Source organism: Telopea speciosissima, chromosome 4, assembly GCF_018873765.1.
Source record: "Telopea speciosissima isolate NSW1024214 ecotype Mountain lineage chromosome 4, Tspe_v1, whole genome shotgun sequence".
Taxonomy (NCBI): Eukaryota; Viridiplantae; Streptophyta; class Magnoliopsida; order Proteales; family Proteaceae; genus Telopea; species Telopea speciosissima.
The window spans coordinates 63,048,749-63,073,690 of record NC_057919.1 but is presented as its reverse complement, the minus strand read 5'-3'; the positions used below and the strand labels follow the sequence as shown (position 1 = coordinate 63,073,690).

At 38.4% G+C, this 24,942-nt stretch overlaps 1 protein-coding gene across 7 annotated transcripts in view; it reads left to right on the top strand.

Moving 5' to 3' along the window:
• Positions 1-23,828, top strand: part of LOC122657673 (DNA polymerase zeta catalytic subunit) — a 40,004-nt gene extending 16,176 nt beyond the window's left edge. For 6 of the 7 annotated variants that reach the window (XM_043852447.1, XM_043852448.1, XM_043852444.1 and 3 more), the window contains 11 exons: positions 1,927-2,160; positions 2,246-2,715; positions 5,942-6,087; positions 6,576-7,167; positions 8,121-8,267; positions 11,387-11,662; positions 20,618-20,725; positions 21,440-21,645; positions 21,762-22,065; positions 22,709-23,323; positions 23,579-23,828. In XM_043852447.1, the coding sequence (XP_043708382.1) occupies positions 1,927-2,160; positions 2,246-2,715; positions 5,942-6,087; positions 6,576-7,167; positions 8,121-8,267; positions 11,387-11,662; positions 20,618-20,725; positions 21,440-21,645; positions 21,762-22,065; positions 22,709-23,323; positions 23,579-23,752 (3,272 nt within the window). In that variant the 3' untranslated portion in view covers positions 23,753-23,828. The remainder of the gene's footprint in view (positions 1-1,926; positions 2,161-2,245; positions 2,716-5,941; positions 6,088-6,575; positions 7,168-8,120; positions 8,268-11,386; positions 11,663-20,617; positions 20,726-21,439; positions 21,646-21,761; positions 22,066-22,708; positions 23,324-23,578) is intronic. The other variant, XM_043852449.1, reaches the window with a different exon arrangement.
• Positions 23,829-24,942: the final 1,114 nt, after the last annotated feature.

The window sequence follows — 24,942 nt, the reverse complement described above, 5'->3', positions numbered from 1 at the left end:
AGGGGGAATTCTTTATTGGTTTTGAACTCCAGAATCCTTCTACAATTTTCTCCCGAAACCATAAGATTGTCAGGCATAGCTGCTGGCAACTTCTATGTATTATTCTCAGCCTGGTCCTTGGTGTTTTGTGATTTTTTTTCCTAGACCCTTTTTTTTTAAAATAATTATTACGTTATACTTACAAGGTCTCCAAAACATTTAATCCCACATCGGGTGTGCGTGCGGTGTGTGTTGTGTATATCTGCCATTCCACGGTCCTAAAAGTCGGTTAACCTTTTGGGATTGGTGTGTGGTTTGTGTGATTACACTTTCATCCCAAAAAAAAAACAGGTCTCCAAAACATAAAAAAGATATAGAGCCCACTAGACCTACATATACACGTCTTTCCTAATTTCAGTAATAGTGGGGCTTTAAATGGATTGGCTCTTGACCTGGATCTGAATTGAAGCCAGCTTATTTGCAGGGATTTGATTTGTTTTCATTTGATATGATCAAGAACTAACTGATTGTGTTCTGATTAGTAATCAGACCAAATCAGTAATGGCTTGATTGAGCTGATTATGATCACATATACCTATATAATTTGAATATGAACATTACAGGCATAATATTTTAATGTGTTAAAGTTTTAAAATGTATTTTCTTGTTGTGTGAAGTGGAGATTTCTTTTCAATCTTCCTTTTGTTTTTGTCAAAAGCATAGTTGTCACGGTGTCTAGGAGGCCCAAGGCGCTGGAGGGGGGCTTGGACGCAAGGGGACATGGTCAGAAACCTTTACAAGGCCCCAAGGATACAAGAACCATAATAAGGTCATGTTTAAAAAAAATTGGACAGGTTGTTTTAGGACTTGGGGTGCATTGCAACTCACAAATTCTTGATTTTTGAGTTAGTGCATGTTCATTGTTCCCTCTTTGGTCTTCCACAAATATGGGCTTTCATAGCTTGGTTATATTGATTAACTTTTTTTTTTTTGGGGGGGGGGGTGAGATGATTAGACTGCATGAAGTCTTTGGCTTTGCAAATGGTCCAGAGAATTGTTATGGGTGCTTTTGAGAGGGCAAGGTTTAGACACCCAGAGAGGTTTTCCTATATTTGTTTGTCCTGCCTCATTAGGCTTGCTTTTTCATTATAGCATAGAAGAGGCCAAGAAGGTTATATTTCGGAACATAATTGTTTGGAGTTGCTCCAACTCTGATTGACAGCAAATTTATATGAACCTTTGTTTATCGGTTTGTTGTTCTCAATTCATATTGCTATTGAGATTAACTCATGTCATTCAAATTCAAGTACTAAAGTGCAAAAAACATTTGTAATCAATGCCCAAGCCAGCATGCTGTTTCTAATTCACATGGAGAAGCAACTTAGTGATGGTTGTACTGTTTTCCAAAGATGTGCTGCATTGGATATCTCTACCTGCTAATTGTTTTTCAAACTGTTTTTGTTCCTTAATATTGCTTGTTGATGTAGTAATCCTTCCCCCTCATCTCTTCAATTCTCTCACAGAATGTGACTTTACTGAGATCTCTTGTGATGAGCTTAATATGCTGTGAAAGCTTCTTTTGTTAGTAAATACCATGATGAGATGGGGTTCTTTTAAAGTTTTAAGAGTTCCAATCTTCATGCTTCTACATTTAACTGCAGGTTGTATAATCTGTTGCCTTGATATGTGGGCATAGTTTTTGTTTCTTTTAAATTCATTTCTTCCTTTATATACATTTAGTTGGGAAAAGGCTTAATTGAGTTGAAAAGAGAATTTCTTCTTTTACATATGGTTCTAGGTAAATAAGTTGAGGATTCCATTCGTTCTATGTCCTCCATTTCTATTGCTCGTTGTTTTCTGCTTCTGTATCCATACAAGATCTTTCATTCTTTACCCATATCTCTTTAAGGTTATACCCTCAAATTTAATGTTCATCTAACTTTTCAGTTAAAAGGGTAGATGATGGTGAACTCCTCCCATTTTTTGTGGGCAACTACCAAGAAGAGAAAGAAGCCCATCACAAGTCTTACGGAAATACTGAACTCAATATTCATCAAGAAACTGTTCTGGGTGTCCCTACTCACTATCAAAATGATGGTTCTTTTCTATACTTGTTGACGCCTATATTTTCACCACCGCCTGTGGACTCTGTTCATAAATGGTTATCGAATAGTGTGACAGGTATCAAGTGGGAGTGGCTAAGAGAATATTCCACCATTATTAGTCATTGACATTTTAATCTGATTTTTTGGTTGTGGAATGCTAGGTACCTTGGGAGAGAAATCCCAGGAGCAGCCTTTTCCAAGACCTGACATTCATCTAGGTCTTGAAAATGTGAAGAATAATTCTTCCGGTATTGGGGAAATATCGTCTGAGCTCCATGACCTTCCTGTGGCTTCGCCTAGTCATCAGTTGATCTCACAAAGTTCTTCAGCTGGTGCTTTTTTTGAGACTTCGCCTGTATCTGATGTGAAGCATAGTTTGGATCAGTTCAGTCAAGATAGCCATGGAAACCTGAATACAGAAATTGATCTTCGTCATACTGTGAATACACCAACTGTACCCGAGCTAGAAAGGACAAATATGAAAGGAAAAGCATGTGGTGAAAACTGGCAAGATATCTCTCAGATTTCTGCCCCAGATAAAAAACCAAAGCTTACCCCTCTCAGTCAAACTGGATTCCGTGATCCTGCAAGTATTGGTGCTGGCCAACAACTAACGTTGCTGAGTATAGAGGTATGTCTTAGTATTATCAGTTCTGATGGTTTTGCCGTGCACTCCTTCTGTTCCTAAAATAGTCCACTTTGAAAAACGCACATTTGTAAGGGATGATAATTAATACTCTGACCTCCCACTTTTTAAGCTTATTTTCCTAGATAACCCTTCATCTACATCATGGATTCCTAGAGGACCTTCATTTACAACAGGTGAAGTAAAACTACTGGATTAGTGTCTGAAAGGGTAAAATGGAAAAAGAACCAAAAGTGATGCCTTTAATGCCCAAGGTGGACAGTAATTAAAGAACAAAGGGAGTATTTTTCTCTGAAAACAGATGGTTACAAAGACCTGGTGAAAAAAAGTATCCACAATTACCAACTATGGTAGTGCAGTTGATTACTTGATTTTGCCAGTTTCAGGGCCAACCCAACCTAAGAATCCTGTGATGGAATGAACCATGTTACATGATCCAACTTGAGAATGAATCCAAGATGCTAAAATCTGACCTTGGCCCGTCTGATCTACCTACTCCTAACAAAAAATTGAATTGATTTAGGTTTGGTTGGTTGGTCTTTTGTGGCACTTAATATAAGTTAAGGGTCTTTGATGGCACTTTATATAAGCTAAAGGAACTGAAGAAGGGCCTTTCTAGCCTTGAACAAGAGTTATGCGTAAAAGGTGGTGTGCAAATTACCAAGCACAACATATGTTCCTCAGCATAGAGGAATTGGGACTCGTTAGGTCGAACCCAGTCTAACCTAACGTATGAACTTGGGTTTCTTCTTTCCTGACTCAAGTCCAGCATGTGGTCTGAAAATAGAAGCTGAACCCCACCTTCTGATTGGTTTGTTCAGTCTTGTTTTATTTGAGCCCCAGCAAGTTGCACCTGTGCACAATATACATTTGCACAAGCAATAACCTCTCAGTTCTCCAGTTTAATTTCAAAAGTTCAGGAAAAAAATGAAAAGGAACTATTGAGTCCTTACGATGGTGAAAGTTGTGATAATCTTGCTAAAATGGTTCACGTCTTTATCATTGGGGACCTGTGAACTTTTCCCCTCTGTAAGAGCCCTGATACAAAAATTTAGTCAGATGGGAAGGCTCTCACCATTCAATCAACTGAATTCATTGGGTGACCAAAAAGAAGGTTCGAAACGTATACAAGTTGCTTTTTGATTGATTACAATCACCAAAGCATTCTAGTTTTTATAAAAGAGGTTGCCTCAAGAGGAACTGATGATAAAGTAATTACCTGGGAAGTAAGTTCATCGCTTTTATGATCAATGCTGATAGTTTTGACAAGAAATAAACTGTGTTAAACATATAAAAATAGTCCCTATTTTACAAACTATGAATTTATCATCAATGTATGGGTGGCCAATAAATTCTAAAACATTGTCAATGAGGTATAGTGTAACTTTGAACCAACACACACCAAGATTAAAATTCATTAGAATCAGATATATCTTTGGTGAAGTATCAACTGAGTAGTATGGATAATTTGGGCATATCCTTGGTCTCTCAATCTATTAAAATATCCTACTTCTTGTTATTAATTTTAATTTCTGGATATGAATATGTGCTACATAAAATATGTGATCTAAGGATTCTTGAACTAATCGTTTTTTAGAATAATATGTTATTTTTTCTATTTTTTTTTGGGTGGGTGGATTATTCTCGTGCCCAGTCCCTGGTGAAAATTTTCACTGAATATTACCTTCTATATCATGTATTTTGTTCAAATTCTAATTAAATTTCTAATATATATATATTTATTTATTTATCATTTGTGAGTTTTATGATTGTGAGAACTTGTTCCTTTCTAAATATAGATACTAAATTAATTGTGGAAAAGCGAAAAATGTAAAATAAACATTCCAACTTGAGTTTTGATAAACTTTGTAACAAATTCCTCTTGTGTTCTATGAAAGATGTGTAATTACAACCATGGTTCAAAATTTCGCTAAAATCTCAACACTACCGAGACGAGATGGGCCTACGAAATGAAAAAAGTTAAAATTTCGTCGAAATTTCGTGACATTTCGGTATGTCACCGAAATATGGCTGAAATGTTACAAACCCATCACGCTACTTTTTAACCTTTGACTATAAAAGCAGAATCTCGCATATCTCGGTCGAAATTTCGACCGAGACCTTGCAGAGATTCTCTTTTATTCATTTTTTTTTGTCTTCCAAGCCTCTTCCAACTTGTTCTTCATCATTTTCGATGGATCGTCGTTGGAAACACGTTGGAAACACCTCCTAGCACATTTGTCAAGGCTTTTTCACTGTTTAAGGTAATTTTTTTTCTTCTTTAAAACTATTTTTTTTGAAAATACTATGTTCAATACTTGTTGGATGGTGGTGATATTATTATATGTTAGACACCGTAGGCTGATCTACAACCTCACGGTGTCAAATTTTTTTTTTCATATGTATCTTATTTTTTTAATTTTCTGATTTACAAAATTGATTTTCCTACAACAAAAATAGGAAAAATTAGGGGTAATATAAATTGGATGGGGATCAATTAAATGTATGTTACGACACCAATGGCTGATCTACTGTCAATCAAGGGTGCAAACCCAAAATACCACTTTGAGTTCATTTTTTTGCAATATGAAGGTTTAAATGTGTTTATTTAGCTTACATAAGGATGTACATGAAGTATCAGGCCTTAATATGGCCAAAAACCCACCGATATGGAGTGTCGAAATATGGCCCAAAAAATACCATATTTCGCCGAAATTTCAGAATGTTTCGGAAATTTCAGAAATTTCGACCAGCCTGAAATGGCGAAACGAGACGAACTTTCGAACTATGATTACAACTATATTGTTATGAAAGATCTCTTAACAACAACAATATCAGCAACATCATAGTCTTATCCCAACTAAATGGGATCTCATAATCCTTTTATAATTGATATGCTATTAACGCTGATACTAATACTATGCGATATAATTGTTGTTTGCTGTGAATTAACATCCAGACATTCAATTGGTACCAGATAGCAATTTATACTCTTAACTTGCTGCTTCAGTTACTGACTGTTATTACTGTTTAAATTTCTTTCTTTTTATCATTCTTTTGTTCTATTTGGGGGAGGGGTATGCTTCTGTAGGTGTGCATGCCTGAGAGAGGAAATTTCAAATCTACATCACTTTCAAATCAGTATTCTCCATACCTCATGTTTTCATTAATTATTCCATTGCTCTAATTCAAATGCAGCTTTGTGTAACAGGTTCTTGCAGAATCAAGAGGAAATCTTCGACCTGATCCTCGAATAGATGCTGTCAATGTTATAGTTCTTGCAGTTCAGGAGGATAATTGTGTAGACATTAATGTTCTTGTGCTGTTGCATAGTAATGATGGGGAATCATGTCAAAGGTGATGGTTTTAATCATATTGAATCTTGACGAGTCTTTATGTCTTTATGTTATTCGCTAGTAGTTCTATACTGACTTCTTTGTTTTGTTAGGTATACTAACATTAGAGAAGCATTCATTGTTCCATCTATTTATTTGAGTAATTTGATGGCAATGCATTTGTCTTTTCAAGGGTGCAATGATGTAATCTAAGATTTTTCTAAAGCATCAATTCCACATTCTATTTCATATTCACAAATGACTCCTGTCCACATGCTTTGCAATGCGAATTCAACTAGAACACATCAATCATAGTGCTGATGTAGGTATCACAGACTGCAGTGCTTTTTCCTTTTACAAGAAATGGTATACTGTAGCTACCTGTCTATTGTCTTGCACAACTGGAAAATGGAGTATTTTTTTTAAACATAGGCAATAGAAGAAGATCTGTCTATTAGAGAAGGAATGGTTTTCTTGTTTTCTCTAAATGTTTCATTGTATCATTTGCAGAAATCCTGATGGAATAACTGGTTGCAAGGTGCTAGTTACCTCCGAGGAGAAACAGTTATTTTACCATTTTGTGCAGATTATTGTCTCATTAGATCCAGATATTTTGATGGGTTGGGAAATACAAGGTGGTTCACTTGGCTTTTTAGCTGAAAGGGCTGCACATCTTGGTGTGCGTTTGCTGAATAAAATATCTCGGACACCCCTACCGGAAACCAAAATCGCAGCCAAAGATTCATCAGATGGTGAAAAATCTGTGCCAGATAATCTGCTTCCTGAATCCTTGTTTGGTGATTCTATTTTAGAAAATACGATAATTGAGGATGAATGGGGACGCACTCATGCTAGTGGTGTCCATGTTGGTGGAAGAATTGTCCTCAATATTTGGCGATTGATGCGTGATGAAATTAAACTTAACATGTACACTCTTGAATCTGTGGCTGAAGCAGTTCTGCGACGAAAAATTCCATCAATCCCTTGCAGAACATTGACACAATGGTTTTCTAGTGGTCCTAGTCGAGCAAGATTTCGATGTATAGAATATGTCATAGAGAGGTCAAAGCTGAACCTTGAGATTATGAATCAACTTGATATGGTATGTTTGGCAGGATCTTCCTCTGTTGTTAGTGATGTTTATATTCCAGCAAGCTTCCTTTAAAATTCTTTCATTTCTAGATGTTATATTAAATTCATAAAAAGGCAAAGCTTAGGGGATTGTGAACTGGAAAGATGGAAACAATGAATAAAAGTTCCCAGAAAATTGCCTGTTGTGTAATGCTGATACAGTTGAAATGGCAACTATGCTATCCTTTTGCCACTTCAAAGGTGTCCCAAGGCCTAGTAATTATGTGAATCCACCCTTATTAACTTCCTTATTTATGTGGAAGATTTTATGGGTGCTGCAGAATGGTTTGTCACCCTCATCATCTCTTAACTATGTGGATTCGCAAAAAAAGAAGAAACATAATTGCATTGTCAGTGATTCGTCCTCTGTCTGTCCATTTATCTTCAAATACTTTCTCATTACCTCCATTCATCTCTCTTTTGGCCTTGTCTTTTTCCTTAAAAAGGTCATCAATGTGTGCGACCGTACTCCTTGCTGGTTGCTGCTGCTTTAGTGGGTCTTTCAGGTGACCAAACCTTATAAGAATAATTATTGGTCAAATTGTAAATCCTGCTTCTGTTGGGGAAAGATAAAGCTTGATTCGTGTAAATCCTAATCCTCTAGAGGACCTTCCTAATAGATTCTTAAAATTTTCAATTATTTTCATCTTAATTTCGTGATTTTCTTTTTGTAGCTCAGTGTTGTTTGTTATTTCTCTTGGGATTTCTTTTTGCTGTTGTATCTTTTGGCTTGTGTTCTCCTTTAATTCCCTCTCCCTTAATAAACTTCTCCTTCATAAGAAAAAAGTACTTTGTAGTTGTAACCTTTTAATTTATTGTTTAGTGGTAAAAAGGCCTATTTTTGGGTTTGCCTTTGAAATTAAATGTTGACATTTTTTTTGGTGGGTGTGTGTGTGTGTGGGGGGGGGGGGGGATGGTTTACAGATAAATCGCACATCAGAGCTTGCCCGTGTCTTTGGCATTGACTTCTTTTCAGTTCTTTCTCGGGGTTCACAATATCGTGTTGAATCTATGCTTCTGAGATTGGCGCATACACAAAACTACCTTGCCATTTCTCCCGGCAATCAACAGGTTTTCTGCTTCTGTTTTTCCTGTTTTCCATCTATTGCTGCATGATTCAGTTTGTATGCTGGTTGACTACTCTTTGTGGACATTCTGATAGTGGTTTTTTTTTGGTGGTGTGTGTGTGTATTTGCTGTGCTGAGTTGCTTAGATGGCCTTGTATCTAGTTTTAAGTGGCTTCCAAATCTTCTTTTGGCCCTTCTGTTTCATGGTCTTTTTGCTCAATCATTGAGGTTCCACTCTATATTTTAGGGAAAATGGTAGTAGCAAGGACCTGTAGTCTACAATCTTGTGGTTTATAATCACTGTTATTTGATTGGGGGGGGGGGTTGTTGCTGAAGGTTAGGACCAACTCCAGTCCACCCTCTTGAGACCTTGTAGAAGCTGAACTTGCACCAGGTTATGGTCCTCTTTTTGTTGCCAATGACATTAACCAAGAGGCAAGAGAAATGCTCTGACAAGTTAACTAGTATAGACTGCAAATTGTCTCGTTAACAAAATCCTGTCAAATTAATGCAGACCCGGGTTGGAATAACCCTTATCGGGTTGCTTAAGGGCCCACCCAAGGAATGAAGCACTCAAATCCAAAGTTGATGGCAAAACAGTAAATATATGAAGTCTCGCAAGAGCAATGGCAGAATGGTAATTAATGGAAGGTTTTAATGGATGAGTGGTAGATCCATAACTAATTGAATATCTATAAAGGGGATGGCAATTCTGTAAATAAATTGGGTTCATAAGGGAGTGGCAGGATTGTAATTTAATAATCAACTATATAAAGAGAAAGCAAGTTAATAGGGGTATACGTGGAATGGGACATAAATTAGGGATAAGAAGTAATAGTGAAACAAAGGAAAGGTATTAATGGAAAAACCAGATTAAGGTTTTATTTTAAAACAAAAGCAATTGGTCATCTCCTACCTTTGAACGACAGTGGTAGTAGTCAGCGGAAGGGGAGAGATTTGCGATGAGAAAAAAGCACACATGCCAAGTCCAAACAAGCCAATATTCTGGAAACTGAGTTGCAATTCACAACTCTACAAGATCCAAGTGTTTATCCAGCAAGACAGCTTTCGATTCATTAAGCAAAGGTCCCTGAAATTATTTCTGGCGGAGGTTTTGAAGCAACCTGGTTTGCAGGTTTCGATTCATACAGATAATATACTGTTCTGCTACCAAAGATCAACTGCAGAATCACTCCAGGGGTAAGTTTCAGGGAACCAAAGTTCAGGTGGTAGAAGACAACACACGAAGGGGTTCAACCCAACAATATGGGACTGATTCTACCGCCAGAAACAGAGTAGCACTATAGGTCTTTAAAGAACAGAAATAAAAGAAAAGGAGAGAAACTAGAAAGAAGAAGAAGAAGAAAGAAATAGATAGAGGAAGAGGTCACACGACCATTGCTATGTACCAACCGGCACCATGAACAACTCAATAAAATTCATTCTTCAAAATCTGATTATTGTTTGATTACAGTGATAGTTAACTAAAAACAATTAAAGACTCCTAATTAAACTCTAAAACTGAAATTAACCTTAACTCTGATGGACTCATAACTTAAAAAAAATCCTAGATAGACTCTACCACTATATAACCTATTAAAACTAAAACAGAAAATTTCATGATAAACTCACTAATTAAAACCCTATTAAATAAATAAATTAAATACCCTACTGAACCCAAAGACCCAGTTGGACCTGGTTCATCTTCACATGGATACCCAAATGGGTTTGGGTCGGTCCAAGACAGTGCACCTGCATCACAAATTGTTAAGGCTATATGTACCAAATGAAGAGGTTCTTGATTTCAATGTTGTCATGCAATTCAAACATGATTTGAGCGAGTTATATTTAGGTTGTGGGATGTATATTTGTTTAGTGAGTCAAAAAAAGCCGAAGAAATTATGCCAGAAGTCTCAATATTTGAAAATGCATGGAAATCTTGCCGATGAGTTTCTTATTCAATGGTTTAAATTGTTATACATAGGGGAGAAGGTACCAATCGGTTTGTCTATATTGTAGCACACTTTCTTTTTTCGGATATGGACATGATAAGGGAAAAGTTCACACCTCCTGGGCCATCGTCCCATCATCGTACCGTTATCCACCTGGTACCTGATGAAATGTAAAAATTTAGGAGGGGGTCGCAATTGATGCTTATCTGTATGCAGGACAATATGAATGGTTGCGAAGTTTGAGTCTGCCAATTAGGCTAGATTCTGTTCTTTGCCCGCACGGTCGAGAGCCAAAGGCGGTGAGGCTCTCAAGGGAGCCTTCAAGCCACCAGTCAAACAGGGACACACTTTCTTCTTTAAGGCATCGAATAGCCAATTCTCAAATCTCTTTTCATCTACCTTTTTTTCCCAGTTCATAAGTTCCTCTTAAGGCTCTCATAGTTCCTGTTGAGAGCCCCCATTAAATTCCCAAGCCTTTAACAACCCTATGGTTCCTTGAATATAGAAAGGTAATAAACTGGCAGGTCAGATGAAATGGACTTGATAAAGTGCTACTACCTCTTAAACACGTAATTGGTAAGAATCGTTTTAATGGAGAGTAACCTCTGTTAACTTTTGTTATATGTCATAGTTACCTTATCAGACTGAACATGTCATTAAAAATATCAATAACCTTTTTGAAGATAAGAATTAAGTTGTATTTTGTCTAAAAGTAACAAGTTTGAGATGTATCCAGAATGGTAATAGACTGGTAGATCACATAAGTTGCTCTTGATAAGGGTGACCCTACCTCTGCAAGAATTGTAATTTCTCTTCTAAAAGCAAAGATGGTTAGTAAACCTTTCCATCAGTGGTCCTAAGAACTCATAAATTTAATTTTGGTGTACTTAGAATCCAGTTCAAGGTTCTATATTTGTCCAACAATAAGTTTTTTCAAATGACCTACAGGCTACTGCTTAATGACATTCTAGTCAGTTTCTGTTTGCTAGCTGCTGGTATTTTTTTATCATAGATCAAATATTATGCTTTCTCATTTGCTTTTGATGCATGTAGTAGATACACTCTCTTCTTTTCACCTCTTCTCATCTCTGTTCCTTTTATCATAAGCTTACCACCTACTGTAACTGCTCTTGAGAGTAACTGAATGTTGAATCAACTGTTGTCCTAGCAGGTAGCTTCACAGCCTGCAATGGAGTGCCTACCTCTTGTAATGGAGCCAGAATCTGGATTTTATGCAGACCCAGTTGTTGTTTTGGATTTTCAGTCTCTTTATCCGTCAATGATAATCGGATACAATCTCTGCTATTGTACATGCCTTGGGAAAGTTGTGCCTTCAAAAGTGAATACGCTTGGTGTGAGCTCATTCTCTCCAGATCCTCAACTTCTTACAAATCTAAAACATCAGATACTGTTAACTCCAAATGGTGTTATGTATGTCCCTCCAAAGGTATATCTCTTTGATATTAAATTCTTTGGGTATATATATATATATATAGATATAGATATATACACACACACACACACACACACACACACACAACTCAGCCTTGTCCCAACTAAATGGGGTCGGCTACATGGATCCTTTCAAGACAAAGTATGGAAAACTGAGCTCCTCACAAAGGGAAAGGAAAGCAAGAGAAATAAAAGAATAAAAATGAAGATTTGAGATAAGAAAAGTGAGACATAGAAAATGAAAAATGAAAGTAAGAGGAAAGAGGTTAGCCCAGAAAAATAGGAAAATTTCAGCTACATGGTATTGACAACGTGGATCCTTGCCCTCCAATAGGCTCTATTCCAAGGTCATATGTGACACAAGCCCCAGGCTATGCATGTCATTCTTCACAATCTCACCTATTGTCATTTTAGGCCGGCCCCTAGCTCTTTTAGCTCCTTCAATCTGGATCAGATCACTCCTCCTTACTGGGGCATCCCCAGGCCTCCGTTGCACATGGCCAAACCACCTCAGACGAAATACTCAGAGCTTGTCATTGATTGGAGCAACTCCCACATCAGTTTTAATGCGTTCGTTATTCACTTTATCCTTCCTAGTTTTGCCACACATCCATCTTAGCATCCTCATCTCTGCCAAGGTTTAATATTTCGCGATATCTCGGTATCTAGGGCCTACCAAGATATCCGAGATACCCGAAATATCGCGAAATATGAACGAAATATTGCATTTTTTCTGCAATATTTCGGGGGTCCATCTCGGGGGGTATTTGGCCATATCTAGGCCTGAAACTTCATGGACAGCCTTATTTAAGCTTAATAAACACATTTAAACCATAAAATTGTAAAAATGTGAATTCAAATTGGTGTTTTGGGCTTGCACCCTTGATTGACATACGGTCGCCGACCCTAATGTATAAATAGTTAAATACACATAAATTAGGCAGTTAATATGTAATAATAGTATTTAACTTCATCACGTATCAAGTTAAAGCCAATACACATTGATGAGTACCATGATTCTCATAAACTCCATAATATTCAATAACTCGCTTAAAGCCTTAATGACAATACACTAAGTGTCAAAGTTAGTAAGTCACAAGACTCGCAACTCGCAAGTCACAACTCACAATTTCATAGATCAATGAAATCACAACTTAAGTTACAAATTACAAGTGCTAAACTGCTAATAGTAGTTGCTGTGCCTCCCTGGATCAATCCCACTCATGCCTCGCTGGAGTCGACATCCATTGCTCTCTGTTTGAAGGACATATGTGGACCACGGTATAGAATCGGAGAAGAAACGAGTGTAGTCATCCACAAGTGTCACGTAAATGGAATCATCAACATACTGTAGGTAACCTATCCTAGGATATAAACTAGGGTTACCAATCGATCCAGTTCGTGAAGAAGATGATCCACTGTGATATGATGTTGGCGCCGCGCAAGAGGCGATGGCATTGGCTGCATGTATAGCGTGAGGTTGGTAGTTAGATCCGCTAGGGTATGCAAAGATGTTATCTACAAAAGATGATCCAAGATGTCCCTGGGACTGGGGACGTAGTCATAGTCCCCTACCCCACTAAATCGCCCATATGATGATGATCCATATCCATATCCACCGTAAGGTTGTGATGCACCATAATCCGATGCCAATGGAGTGGTATGTGCGTCAAAAGATGGGGCACGCCAATGTCCAGTCGGTCCTCCCTCCCTATCACCCATACTCAAACCACCAACAGAGCTAGATAGGTTATCAATGTCCATGTGATCGGAGTTGCAATCTGTGTTTGTCGACCCCTACGCTTCTGTTGTATGTATGTAGGGGCCTCTTGAGGTGGGAGTGCGGGGCACGTGCTCAGTGGTCCGTATCTTGTGTGGCGTGATCAAACTGTGTCTCTCCAGGTGAATCGGAGTGGCTCTACAGTGTCGTATCCTGGGCCTCCTGGCCTACCACATAACGCTCTCGCGTGCGTCAAATTCTTCACCAGATCACCACCACAGCATCACCACCACCAGCATTACCACCACCAGCATCACCATCACCATCACCATCACCATCACCATCACCATCACCATCACCATCACCATCACCATCACCACCACCAGCATCACCATCATCACCATCATCATCATTTGAGGACTTAGACCAGTCTTCATCATCAGCAACATGCATTGCACCAGTGGGGTGGAATCGTATGGGTGAGGCTTCCTCGATGTATCCGACCCTCGTCGCCCATATACTCGTCCACATCGCACCAATCTCGGAAGCTATCATGGGGTCGGGCCTACCTCCCCTCCTCATCCAACACTGGCTCACCTCTATCCTCACCCAATCCACATAGGGTCCTCATCGTCCGAGTCAACTTGAAAGATGTCGGCTAGATCAATGGTGCCCCTCTGTCCCTCATGTCCCATGCGTATGTGTTGCGGTTTCAGCCTCGAGTTGTAGTGCATATACACCATGTCGGATAAACGTTGAGACCCCAATTTGTTGCGTCTCTTGGAGTGGATGAGTGCAAAGGTACTCCAGTTCCTCTCACTGACCGGATGCGAGAACATGTTTGAGCGAGGACTTTAATTGCTATTCTTCTTAAGTTTTCAGCCGATTCCCCATACAACACCCACTATTCAGCTGCATTACAAGTTTACAACAAAAAAGACATGTGTCAAATGTTGTTTCAACTTTCAACTTTCAAATTTCAATACATATGTAATTTAAAACTTAAAAGAATTACCAAGATCACCACGTGCTCGCTCAGACGCAGCCTCGCTTCTAAAACTTCCCAATGCATCCCTAAATACCTTGATCTACACCCATGTGGAAAATTAGTAAGTACTTCTTCACTACTTATTTGAAAGCATCAATAAGTTGAGTTTCTAAATGAACTCACCTCATTGTTGCAAATTGCTTGTAGTCACCATCCGCTCCAACTTCTTCACTACTTGTTTTACAAAGATCAATAAGTTGAGTTTCCAACCCAAGCCTATTGTTATATTGATACTTAGGGTTCAAGTAGTATGCTGAAATATGACATATAGAATAGAGGTGTTGTCAAATGCATAGGTAATTAGTAAATAATAATACTATGAATTAGTAAACATAAAACAAATTTACTCACCAGCCTTATGCAGTGGATGCATAAGTTGATTCTCCTAGCGAGCATTTATGATATCTAAGAAGTTTTTGCTACTGCGAGGAGCCACACTATAGACACTATCTTTCATCAAGTCTATTGCAGCATATAGGACTGGCATGGTTGGGCCCTTCAGAGCGGAGTCAGCAACATGTAGAACTTTTAACTACTGGCTCCAAAACTTTCACCACTTTGCTTAGTTTGGTCCAGAAGTCCTCAGATGACATCGTTGCTTGTGCTTTCCTCCCATTTGCAGTCTTGGAACCCTTCCATTCAAACCACTCCTCAGAAGCAAACATGCTTCTCAGCCCGGCCTTCTTTGTCTCAATGCTTTTGAGGGCAATGTAGTTGGTGGCAAATCTTGTGATGCCAGGCCTAACCAAGTCACCCCCACATTTTTCCCTCAATAGATTGAGTGCATAGGAGTGGTTGTATACAAAGTTGGTGACTTGTCTTGCACTTTCAACCACAATCTTCACCAACTTTAACTTTCCTATCTTTTAGCATTAAGTCAATGCAATGAGCTGCACAAGGAGTCCAGAAGAGCCGGTACTTACTATTGTTCATCATCTTCTCACCGGCGACTAAGTTACTTCCATTGTCCGTTACAATCTGGACAACATTCTCAATACCTACCTCTGTTTCCACTACTTCCTTTAACAATCTGTAAATATATTTTGCATTCTTTATCTCTTTGGATGCATCCACAGATTTGAGGAATACTGTCCTCCCATCACAATAAACCATGAAATTGATGATGGACTTTCTTGTAGGCCCAGTCCATCCATCTGCCATTATAGTCACCCCATATGTCTCCCACATATTCCTCATCTCACTAATGTACTCATCAATCTCACTCTTTTGTTGAGGTAGATAAACATTCATTACCTCATATGGGGTGGGGCCCTTGAATCCTGGGCCAGCCTCTGCAATGGTATCTATCATGGTATCATAATGGGGGCCTTGTGCAGTGTTTGGTGGGATAGTATGGTATAGCATCCACTTAGCTATTGATTCTTTAACCAATCCCTTCATCCCTTTCTATGCTCCTTTGATTCTGGGTTGATCGCTTCCTTTCTTCTTATGCAATTTAGGATCGATGTTGATGGTGGTACTGCATCGTAGAGGTGTTGGGGCTGCCTCACACTTTGTGATCTTTTAAAAGGATTCAAAGTTCTAGGACCTCCAGAATCGCCACTCCTCCACTACCCCTACTCTTTGTCTCTGCTGATCATCTTGAAAACTTACTCTACTTCTTGAAACAATCGCCTAAAATCCCTAGCCTCCTCTGCTGTTTGTATGTCATCAGTGCACGCAATGTCATCATCATCATCATCATCATCATCATTGTATCGTCTTCCTCCTCCCATCGAACTCCTCACTGTATCCTCAAGTTGTTCTCTTATCCTTTGCTTGTCAGCCTTCCTCTTCTTTCTTCCCCTCAAACTATCACCAATCTCCCTGGCTACTTCAGTAGGGCCCATATGACAACCTACAACATCTTTAGATCCTCCAGTCAGATGTTGTTTAAGTCTACTGGACCTACCTCCCATAAATTGCATGTGACAATAGTTACATATAGATTTTCTCTTATCCCCATCAATGGGAGTACCATGTAACCATGCAATGTCACCCCTATGCTGGCTGGCTGGTCTCTCTTGTTTCCTCTGTTCTCTTTGTTCCCTCTGCCCCCTTTGTTAACTACTTTCCCCCACCTTTTGCTTGCCCTTCGTACGTTGTCTATCATGATCCGCCATAATGATACTTGTTTACTGCAATGTAAGTAACACAAATAATTAAAAAACTTAATGTAGATGCACTTCAATTGACACTTTTAGATTACTAATACACTTGTATAGTTATTTAATATTTTTCCCCTAACCCTTATATTTTTCACATAATTAAAACCAATTTTTTATATATAATGTTAATATAAGTATTGACCTAACACAACAAAACCAAAAATTAGTAAACATAATATACATGTAATGCATCTCAAAACATATAGAAATAACTTTCATATTTTTTCATTATTTTTTAAACTTAAAACTCATATTTTTCCTTATTTATTTCTGTTTTTTTAATTTTTTATATATTTTTCTTAATTTCTGAAAATTAAAAGAATTATTTAAGAGCAAAAAAATAAATCCGACACTGTGAAGCCGTAGATCGGCCATTGGTGTCTAACATATATTTGATTCATTACCATCTAAGTCATATTACCCCTAATTATTTCCTATTTTAGTTGTAGGAAAATGAATTTTTAAAACCAGAAAAAAAATAAAAAAAATACATATGGGAAAAAAATTTCGACACCGTGAGGTCAGATCGGCCTCCGGTGTCTAACATATATTAATATCATCAACATCCAACAACATTTGTACAAAGTATTTTAAAAAAAAATAGTTTTAGAGAAATAGAATTTACCTTAAATAATGAAAATAGGCTTGGATGATGAGCTTAGATGACCCTTCGACGTCTTCCCGGCGACAAGGAGCTTCAACAATGCTTGGATGAGGCTTGGAAGGGAGGAAGAAGAGCAAAAAATGAGGAAGAAGAGAGAAAAATAGAGTTTCAGCAGCTCTCGGTCGATATTTCGACCAAGAGCTGCGAAATATGGTATAAAATGGCCCCCTAGTGTCACACTATTTGTCACTTTTTCAATATCTCGCGATATATCGTGAGATCCACGATATTTCGTCGATATCTCACGATATATCGACGAGATATTGTATTTTTTGGTTTCGGATGTGTTTCGTATCTCGGACATGTCGAGATATACGAAATGTGGCGATATATCGTCGAAATATCGCAAGATTTTATACCATGATCTCTGCCAAGGTTCGAAAACTTGGGTCTCGGTGTCAATTCGAACCCTTGAAAAACCGAGTCGAGTCGAGTCGAGATCTGGCCGAGTTGGTGCACTTTTTTTTTTTTTTCCCGACTCGAAACCTTATCTCGGTGGGTTTTAGACCTAGGTTGGGTCTGAAACTTAGTATTTAGTCTATTTTAGGCCATTTAAACACAATGACACTATCAGATTTTGCAAAAACAAAGTCCAATTAGGAGTTTCACTTAGTGGGAGAGCAGGACAGACACTTATGCTAGAAACCAGGACAGACACAAGACAAACACATTTATTTATGCAAAGGAAAAAAAGTCAACCCCCCAGTTCAAGAACAAAAATTGGATTTTCGGCGGTAGGAGCAATTTCCAACTTTCTAATGCTGGGGTTTTTCTCAAATCTAAAAATTCCATAAATCTTAATATGGTAAAACATTGCTAAAAACCAAAAGTGCGGTAAAATATTCATTTGTTTTGATGTCCAAAAAAATATTTTCATTCAAAGCGATTTTGACAGCATTCGCACTCCAGCAAGATCTCGAGATCTGGCACTCATATAAAGGACCTAAATGGGCATTTTTCTAGGTCAAACCGAGATCTCGATCGAGATCCGAGATCGGTTGAGATCTCGGCGAGTTATTGACATTTTGAGACTTATAGGCAGTGTCGTCTTGGGATTTCGAAAAACGTAGAAACTCGGCGAGATCTCGCGAGTTCTCGAACCACGATCTCTGCCATACATAGCTTCGCTATATGACACTTTTTAACTGCCAAACATTCCGCCCCATACATCATAGATGGTTGGACAATAGTCTTGTAGAAATTTCCTTTAAGTTTTAAAGGAATGTGGCGGTCATACAGTACTCTGGTCGCCCCTCTCCACTTCACCCATCCCACTTTAATTCTTTGTGAAACATCATCATCTATGCCACCTTCTTTGTTTATTGTAGACCCCAGATATCTAAAATAGTCACTTGGCAGTATCTCTCTCTCCCCTCAATTTTCACCGTGTCATTATCCATCATAGTGTGACTAAAGTTATACATCATATACTCCGTCTTTGATCTATTAATCTTAAAGCTTCTTGTTTCCAAGGTTGATCTCCACATCTCTAACTTAGCATTAATCCTTACTTTTGTCTCATCCACCAAGAGCATACACCACGATACCTCGTCTTGGATGTTTTTGGTTAATTAATCCATGATAATCGCAAACGAATAAGGGCTTAGGGTTTATCATTGATGTAACCTTTTTGCCCTGGCCTCCCACAGATCGCACATTAGTCACCACACCCTTATATATATCTTTAATTACATCTAAATATTTACTCGACACCCGTCTCTTCGCAAGAACATGCTGGATTAAATCTCTAAGGACTCTGTCATAGGCTTTCTTTAGGTTAATAAAGACCATATGGAGATCCTTCTTGCTAGCTCTACACCTTTCCATGAGCCTCCTTAGTGAGTAGATAGCTTATGTTGTGGATCTACCTAGCATAAAACCAAATTTATTCTTCGAGATGAGTCTTTCTTCTCAGATGGGCTTCAATAACCTTCTCTTAAAGTTTCATCGTATTACTCGTGTTTTATGCTTCTATAATTATTGCAGATCTGGACATCACCCTTATTTTTGTAGACCGGAACTACAATGCTTCTTCTCCATTCATCTGGCATTTTCCTTGTGATCATAATCTTGTTAAATAACTTGGTCAACCAAAATACCCCACAAACTCCAAGGGCCTTCCACACTTTTATTGGGATCTTTTCTGGGCCTGGTGTCTTGCCTACTTTCATTTTTCTTAAGGCTTCTTTAACTTCCGCCACACCAACCCTTCACATATCTACGACGTGTGCTGTCTTGATGAATAATGCCATTAACCGGTTCAATCAAACTTACACTATCTTCAATTAATAATTCACAAATATACTCATCCCATCTCCTCACAATGTCCTCATCCCTTACCAACACTCTTCCATCCTCCCCTTCTATATATATATATGTCATATGTGTATCTTATATATGTTATTACTTATTAAAATTGGTGGTTAAGGTCAATAAACTGATATCTGTTGCTTGTTATGCTGGTTGTAAGTACCACATCAAGGGGATTTTAAAGGATGGTCAGTACTACTTTGGACTTGCATTTTTAAATTTATCCATATTTGCTGTACCCTTTATTTTTTCCTTTTTGATGGGACAACAGATTTGAACCATTGTTATTTATCATCATGGAACGAGTTCTCGCCGAGACCTTCGAGATATCTTGTTTGTTTGAAGGTCCGAGACTAGATAGAGGACAAGTTAAGGAAACAACTATGTTTTCTACTGCTAAATTATGTGTAGAATAGGGCCTATTAGTATGTCGTAGCCTACCAAGCTAGGGTCCGAAGCCAAACTCCTATTTGGACACTGATATTTCAAAATCTGATAGTGCCATAGTGTTTAACCCAAAATAGACTGAATACCAAGTTTCATGACCTAACTTGGTCAAGTACCCACTGAATCCTGGCTTCGAGTTCCCAAAAAAAAAAGAAGCACCAACTCGCCGAGATCTCGGCCCGACTCGGTTTTCTGCCTGGCCAAAACCAGGTCCGAAGCCGAGACCTTGAACCATGTTTATCATCCAATTATACCACAAGTGTAGCACTCAGGGTGCATTGTGAATTAGGAATCTATTTATTGCTTTTAGGCATTTGAAAGTTAACTTCAGAGTAGAAATAGCATTTGGATTGCCTTTTCTTTTAATTGATAATATTTGACTTGTGAATAAGTTTTGGGGGGGGGGGGGTTGAAGGGTTTCTAGTACTTGTCTCATGAAATTTATAGCTCGTATGCTTTAATCTCATGAAATTTACGGTTCATATGCTTGACCTTTCTTTCTATTGAAGATGCTTTCATAGTTTCATTATTGTTCACTGTTTCTAATTTATTAGGATCAACCCTATCTTGCATGTCATGACATTGTAAAACAGGTTCGGAAAGGCATACTACCCCGTTTATTGGAGGAAATTCTATCAACCAGGATCATGGTGAAACAGGCAATGAAGAAGTTGACGCCTCCACAAAGAGTTCTATTTAGGGTAAATCATAATCTCTTATTTAAGTCAATCAGATTCTGCGAGATATTATCAGTTGAGCTTCATGAGGAATATACTGCTAATACTTTATTTGATCCATTTCCCTTATTAAAACTCTAACAAACATGTGGATTGTAAGAGTGGATATTCTGACAAAGCTTTCCCAGTTTGGCAATCACTAGAATTTGGGTCTTGAAAGGTTTTTATGATTTTAGCTTTATCTTATAATTATATCTAAAGTAAATAGATGGATTAATTTTGAATTCTATGCAGTTTAAATTCTTTTGGCCTCATTTCAAAGATTGCCCAAATTTTGAATATGGTTTTCTGAATATTATGGTACAATCTAGTTCTCTTCCAGACTACCTTCCCCAATTAACATAAACCTTACCATTCTTGGTTTGGGTCAAATCCTGTTGCACTATTTCACTATATAGGGACATCTTTTCTCTAGTGGTATGTACTAAGGTATTTCTTACTACCTCGATCCTTGTTCTTTTTTGACTTCCCATCATCTTCTCAGAGCCTTCAACTTGCTCCAGACATTGCCCAACAGTACAGTTTTGGTTGTTTGGTTTTTAGTATTTTTCAATTTACTAAGGTTTAAAATATTATCCCTACAAGTGTCTGCTTGGCAACTTGAGACTCTGAACTAATGAAATCCAGAAATACAAACATATATGTGGAAGGTGAATTATTTTCCATTACTTTTCCCAGATATTCAATGCAAGACAGTTGGCTTTGAAGCTGATAGCAAATGTCACTTACGGTTATACAGCTGCGGGCTTCAGCGGTCGCATGCCATGTGCAGAACTTGCAGACAGTATTGTCCAGTGTGGCCGCAGAACCCTGGAGACTGCTATCTCGTTTGTAAATATGCATGACAAGTGGAATGCAAGAGTGATTTATGGGGATACTGACAGGTATATGAACTATCCTTTCTTTTTGGAGAGTTAATGGTTGAAAAGCTGAACCCGTTCCTCCCTTTGTATTCAAAGATCATGACTATGGTCTATAAATTGCATTTTTTTTTCCACAGCATGTTTGTCCTCCTCAAAGGACGCACTGTCAAAGAATCCTTCAAAATTGGACAGGAGATTGCGGCTGCAATAACTGCAATGAATCCACATCCAATCACATTGAAAATGGAGAAGGTGTATCACCCATGCTTCCTCCTTACGAAGAAACGCTATGTTGGATACAGTTTTGAGAGCCCTGAGCAGGCTGAACCAACTTTTGATGCTAAAGGTATTGAGACAATTCGCAGAGATACTTGCGGGGCTGTTGCAAAGACACTGGAGCAATCATTAAGGATCTTTTTCACGCATCAAGACATCTCTAAGGTCAGAATGTTTGCATTTCTATAGTTTGAAGAAAAACAAGATTCCTCTCAGAAACCTATGTGCTGAATTTTTGACTTCACTAGGCAAAGTAGCAAAAATTCGTCATTTTGACCAGAAATCAGCTGAATAGGTCAGCACATTTGGCTGGTTCGTAAGAAAAGAACAGGTCAGACTTTAAAATTGGAAGACCTTGGGGGCATAAAACTAGGTCGAGTGGGCTGATTTCTCAGTCAATTAATGAATTCTACATAGAGACGTAAAGTTTCCTTCATCTGCTTCCTGCATTTTTACCTTGCTAGATGCATGTGAGAAAAATCTAAAGGCTGTGTTAATGTTGATTTAAATATACCAAATGTTTAGACATCTGTCAGAGTTTCCCAGAACATGATCGGAACCTTAGCTTTAAGAGCAGTGACAAAATTCTCCTTTCTCCACCCTTCCACCTTTCTTTTTCTTTCACTTTCTTTAATGAACATGTGCAATATCTCTCTCTCTCTCTCTCTCATGTGGATCTGATTCTTCCTATATGCAATTGCTACCATCTAATTACATTATGTTGCTTTTATGGTTTGCAGAATTAAGTATAGATCCCACATAGCATTTGAAATCATCCTACAAGAATTTTCACTATTTACTATGCCAGGTTAAATCATATTTGCAGCGCCAGTGGACAAAAATTTTACGTGGAAGGGTGTCCCTCCAGGATTTTGTATTTGCAAAGGAGGTACGCTTGGGTACTTACAGTTCTAGGGCCTCCTCACTTCCACCAGCCGCAATTGTTGCCACTAAAGCAATGAGGATTGATCCTAGGTCTGAACCCCGCTATGCAGAGCGGATACCATATGTTGTAGTCCATGGTGAACCTGGGTCCCGCCTTGTTGATATGGTTGTAGATCCACTGGATGTTTTGAGAATTGATTCTCCTTATAGGCTGAATGATCTATATTACATCCAGAAGCAAATAATCCCGGCACTTCAGCGAGTGTTTGGACTTATTGGTGCTGACTTGAACCAATGGTTTTTGGAGATGCCCCGCCCAGTTATGCCAGTTAGGCCAAATTTATCTAAACGACAAGCAAATCAACAGCGAACAAGAATAGATTATTATTACCTCTCAAAATCCTGTATTGTGTGTGGGGAGTTGGTCCAAGCATCAAGCCATCTGTGTGATAATTGCTCCAAGAAGCAATTGGTGGTCGCAACTGCTGCGATTGGTAGAACATCAAAATTGGAGCGGGACATTCAACACCTTGCTGCTGTAAGTCTTCTGGTTGTTCTCAATGTATGCTCCATATTTTGATGTCTTAGTAGCATTTGTAGTTTAAGCAGGTGATTGTATGTCAAATAATCCATTGCAAGGTGTTACTAAACTCCGTAGAAGTCCTATCCTGTCGTGCTTCCATCAGATAATACTTTATAGTGACCTAGGGTGAAATTTGTGCTCTCTCAATATTAAGAATGCAAATATTGGTATCCTAGTTGTATAGTGGTGATGGGTGTTTCCGTGCCGCAGATATGTCAGCACTGTGGAGGCGGTGACTGGGTTGTTGAAAGTGGGGTGAAGTGCATGTCACTTTCATGTGCAGTGTTCTATGAGAGGCGGAAAGTTCAGAAAGAATTGCAAGCCCTTTCTTCTGTTGCTATGGAAGCTGGATTCTACCCTAAGTGCATGGTGGAGTGGTTTTGAAATGTTTTTCTACTCATTGTTGTGCCATCTTCCATGGAATTGCTCTAATTAATGTTCTGTCCTGCATATGTAAAGTCACACAAACACACACAAACACGCATGTACATACACGCACACACAACAAAATAAAATAAAATTGTTGTGCCTCTATATATTCATGTATATATATCAAGGTTGCATTTCTTTAATTACTTGTATTGTTGATTTGGCTCTTTGGTGTTCTAGGTTTTTCATCCTGCTTTCATGTTAAATACTTGAGCTTTCCTTTCTGGTTTTGATTGGATGACAGAGGGAACCATATCATGAGTTAACATTATAGTTTGTGGTTCTATTATTGCTTCCCATGATCAATATGTTTGTTGGAATGGTGTGGGAGGTTAAAGAGTTTCTGGTGGGGAATAAACAGCATGGAGCATTGGAGTAAAAAGCAATGTAAAGACTCGATATTTTGCGATATGGATTTTAATCTCTTTATCTTAATAGACATGCTTCCTGAGTTCGACTACCCTTACCCCGTTGGGCCAGCATCACGGCTTCTATGATTTTCATAGGATCTGGTCCTGATCTGATGCATGTGTGTAGGGGCATATTCACATGCCTGTGGGACTGGTCAGGTCAAAGGTGCGGACTGTGGGGTGGGTCTTAACCGGACTGGATGTACAGAGATGTATAGATTCAAAAGCTTTGAGAGCATATTATTTTCATAAGATTCTCATTTTGTTACCCGTGGATGCACCTTTACATTGCCAACATAGATTTCCTGAAAAGCTATTCCTTTGTACCCTTCGCTGGCTTAGAAGTGGATTCGAACCAGACACAGATTTCCAGTCCTCTCTTAACCAGCTAAGCTACCTGTGTGTAGGGTCTTACCTTGCCAAGTAGTGGAGGAGCTTTCTCAAGAATCGAGAGCCATCCAGTCCCTGACTGACCCGTGTTCGCTCTTGTGCTCTTTGCTTGGTGGGATATAAAAAGAAGAATGCTGTATTCACGTTAGGTGAAGAGGCGCCTAGTCCAGTGAATCTTCACTTACGTGAAATGAGAGTCTGTATCACTTGAACAGTTGCACCCATTATGCTGACATGTGGATTTTATTCATTCTCTCATTTGCATTAACAGATTATCTCTTTCTTCTCTCCTTCTTATGAGTTATAATTTTTTTTTATTCAACAGTCATTGTTTTTAATATTTTA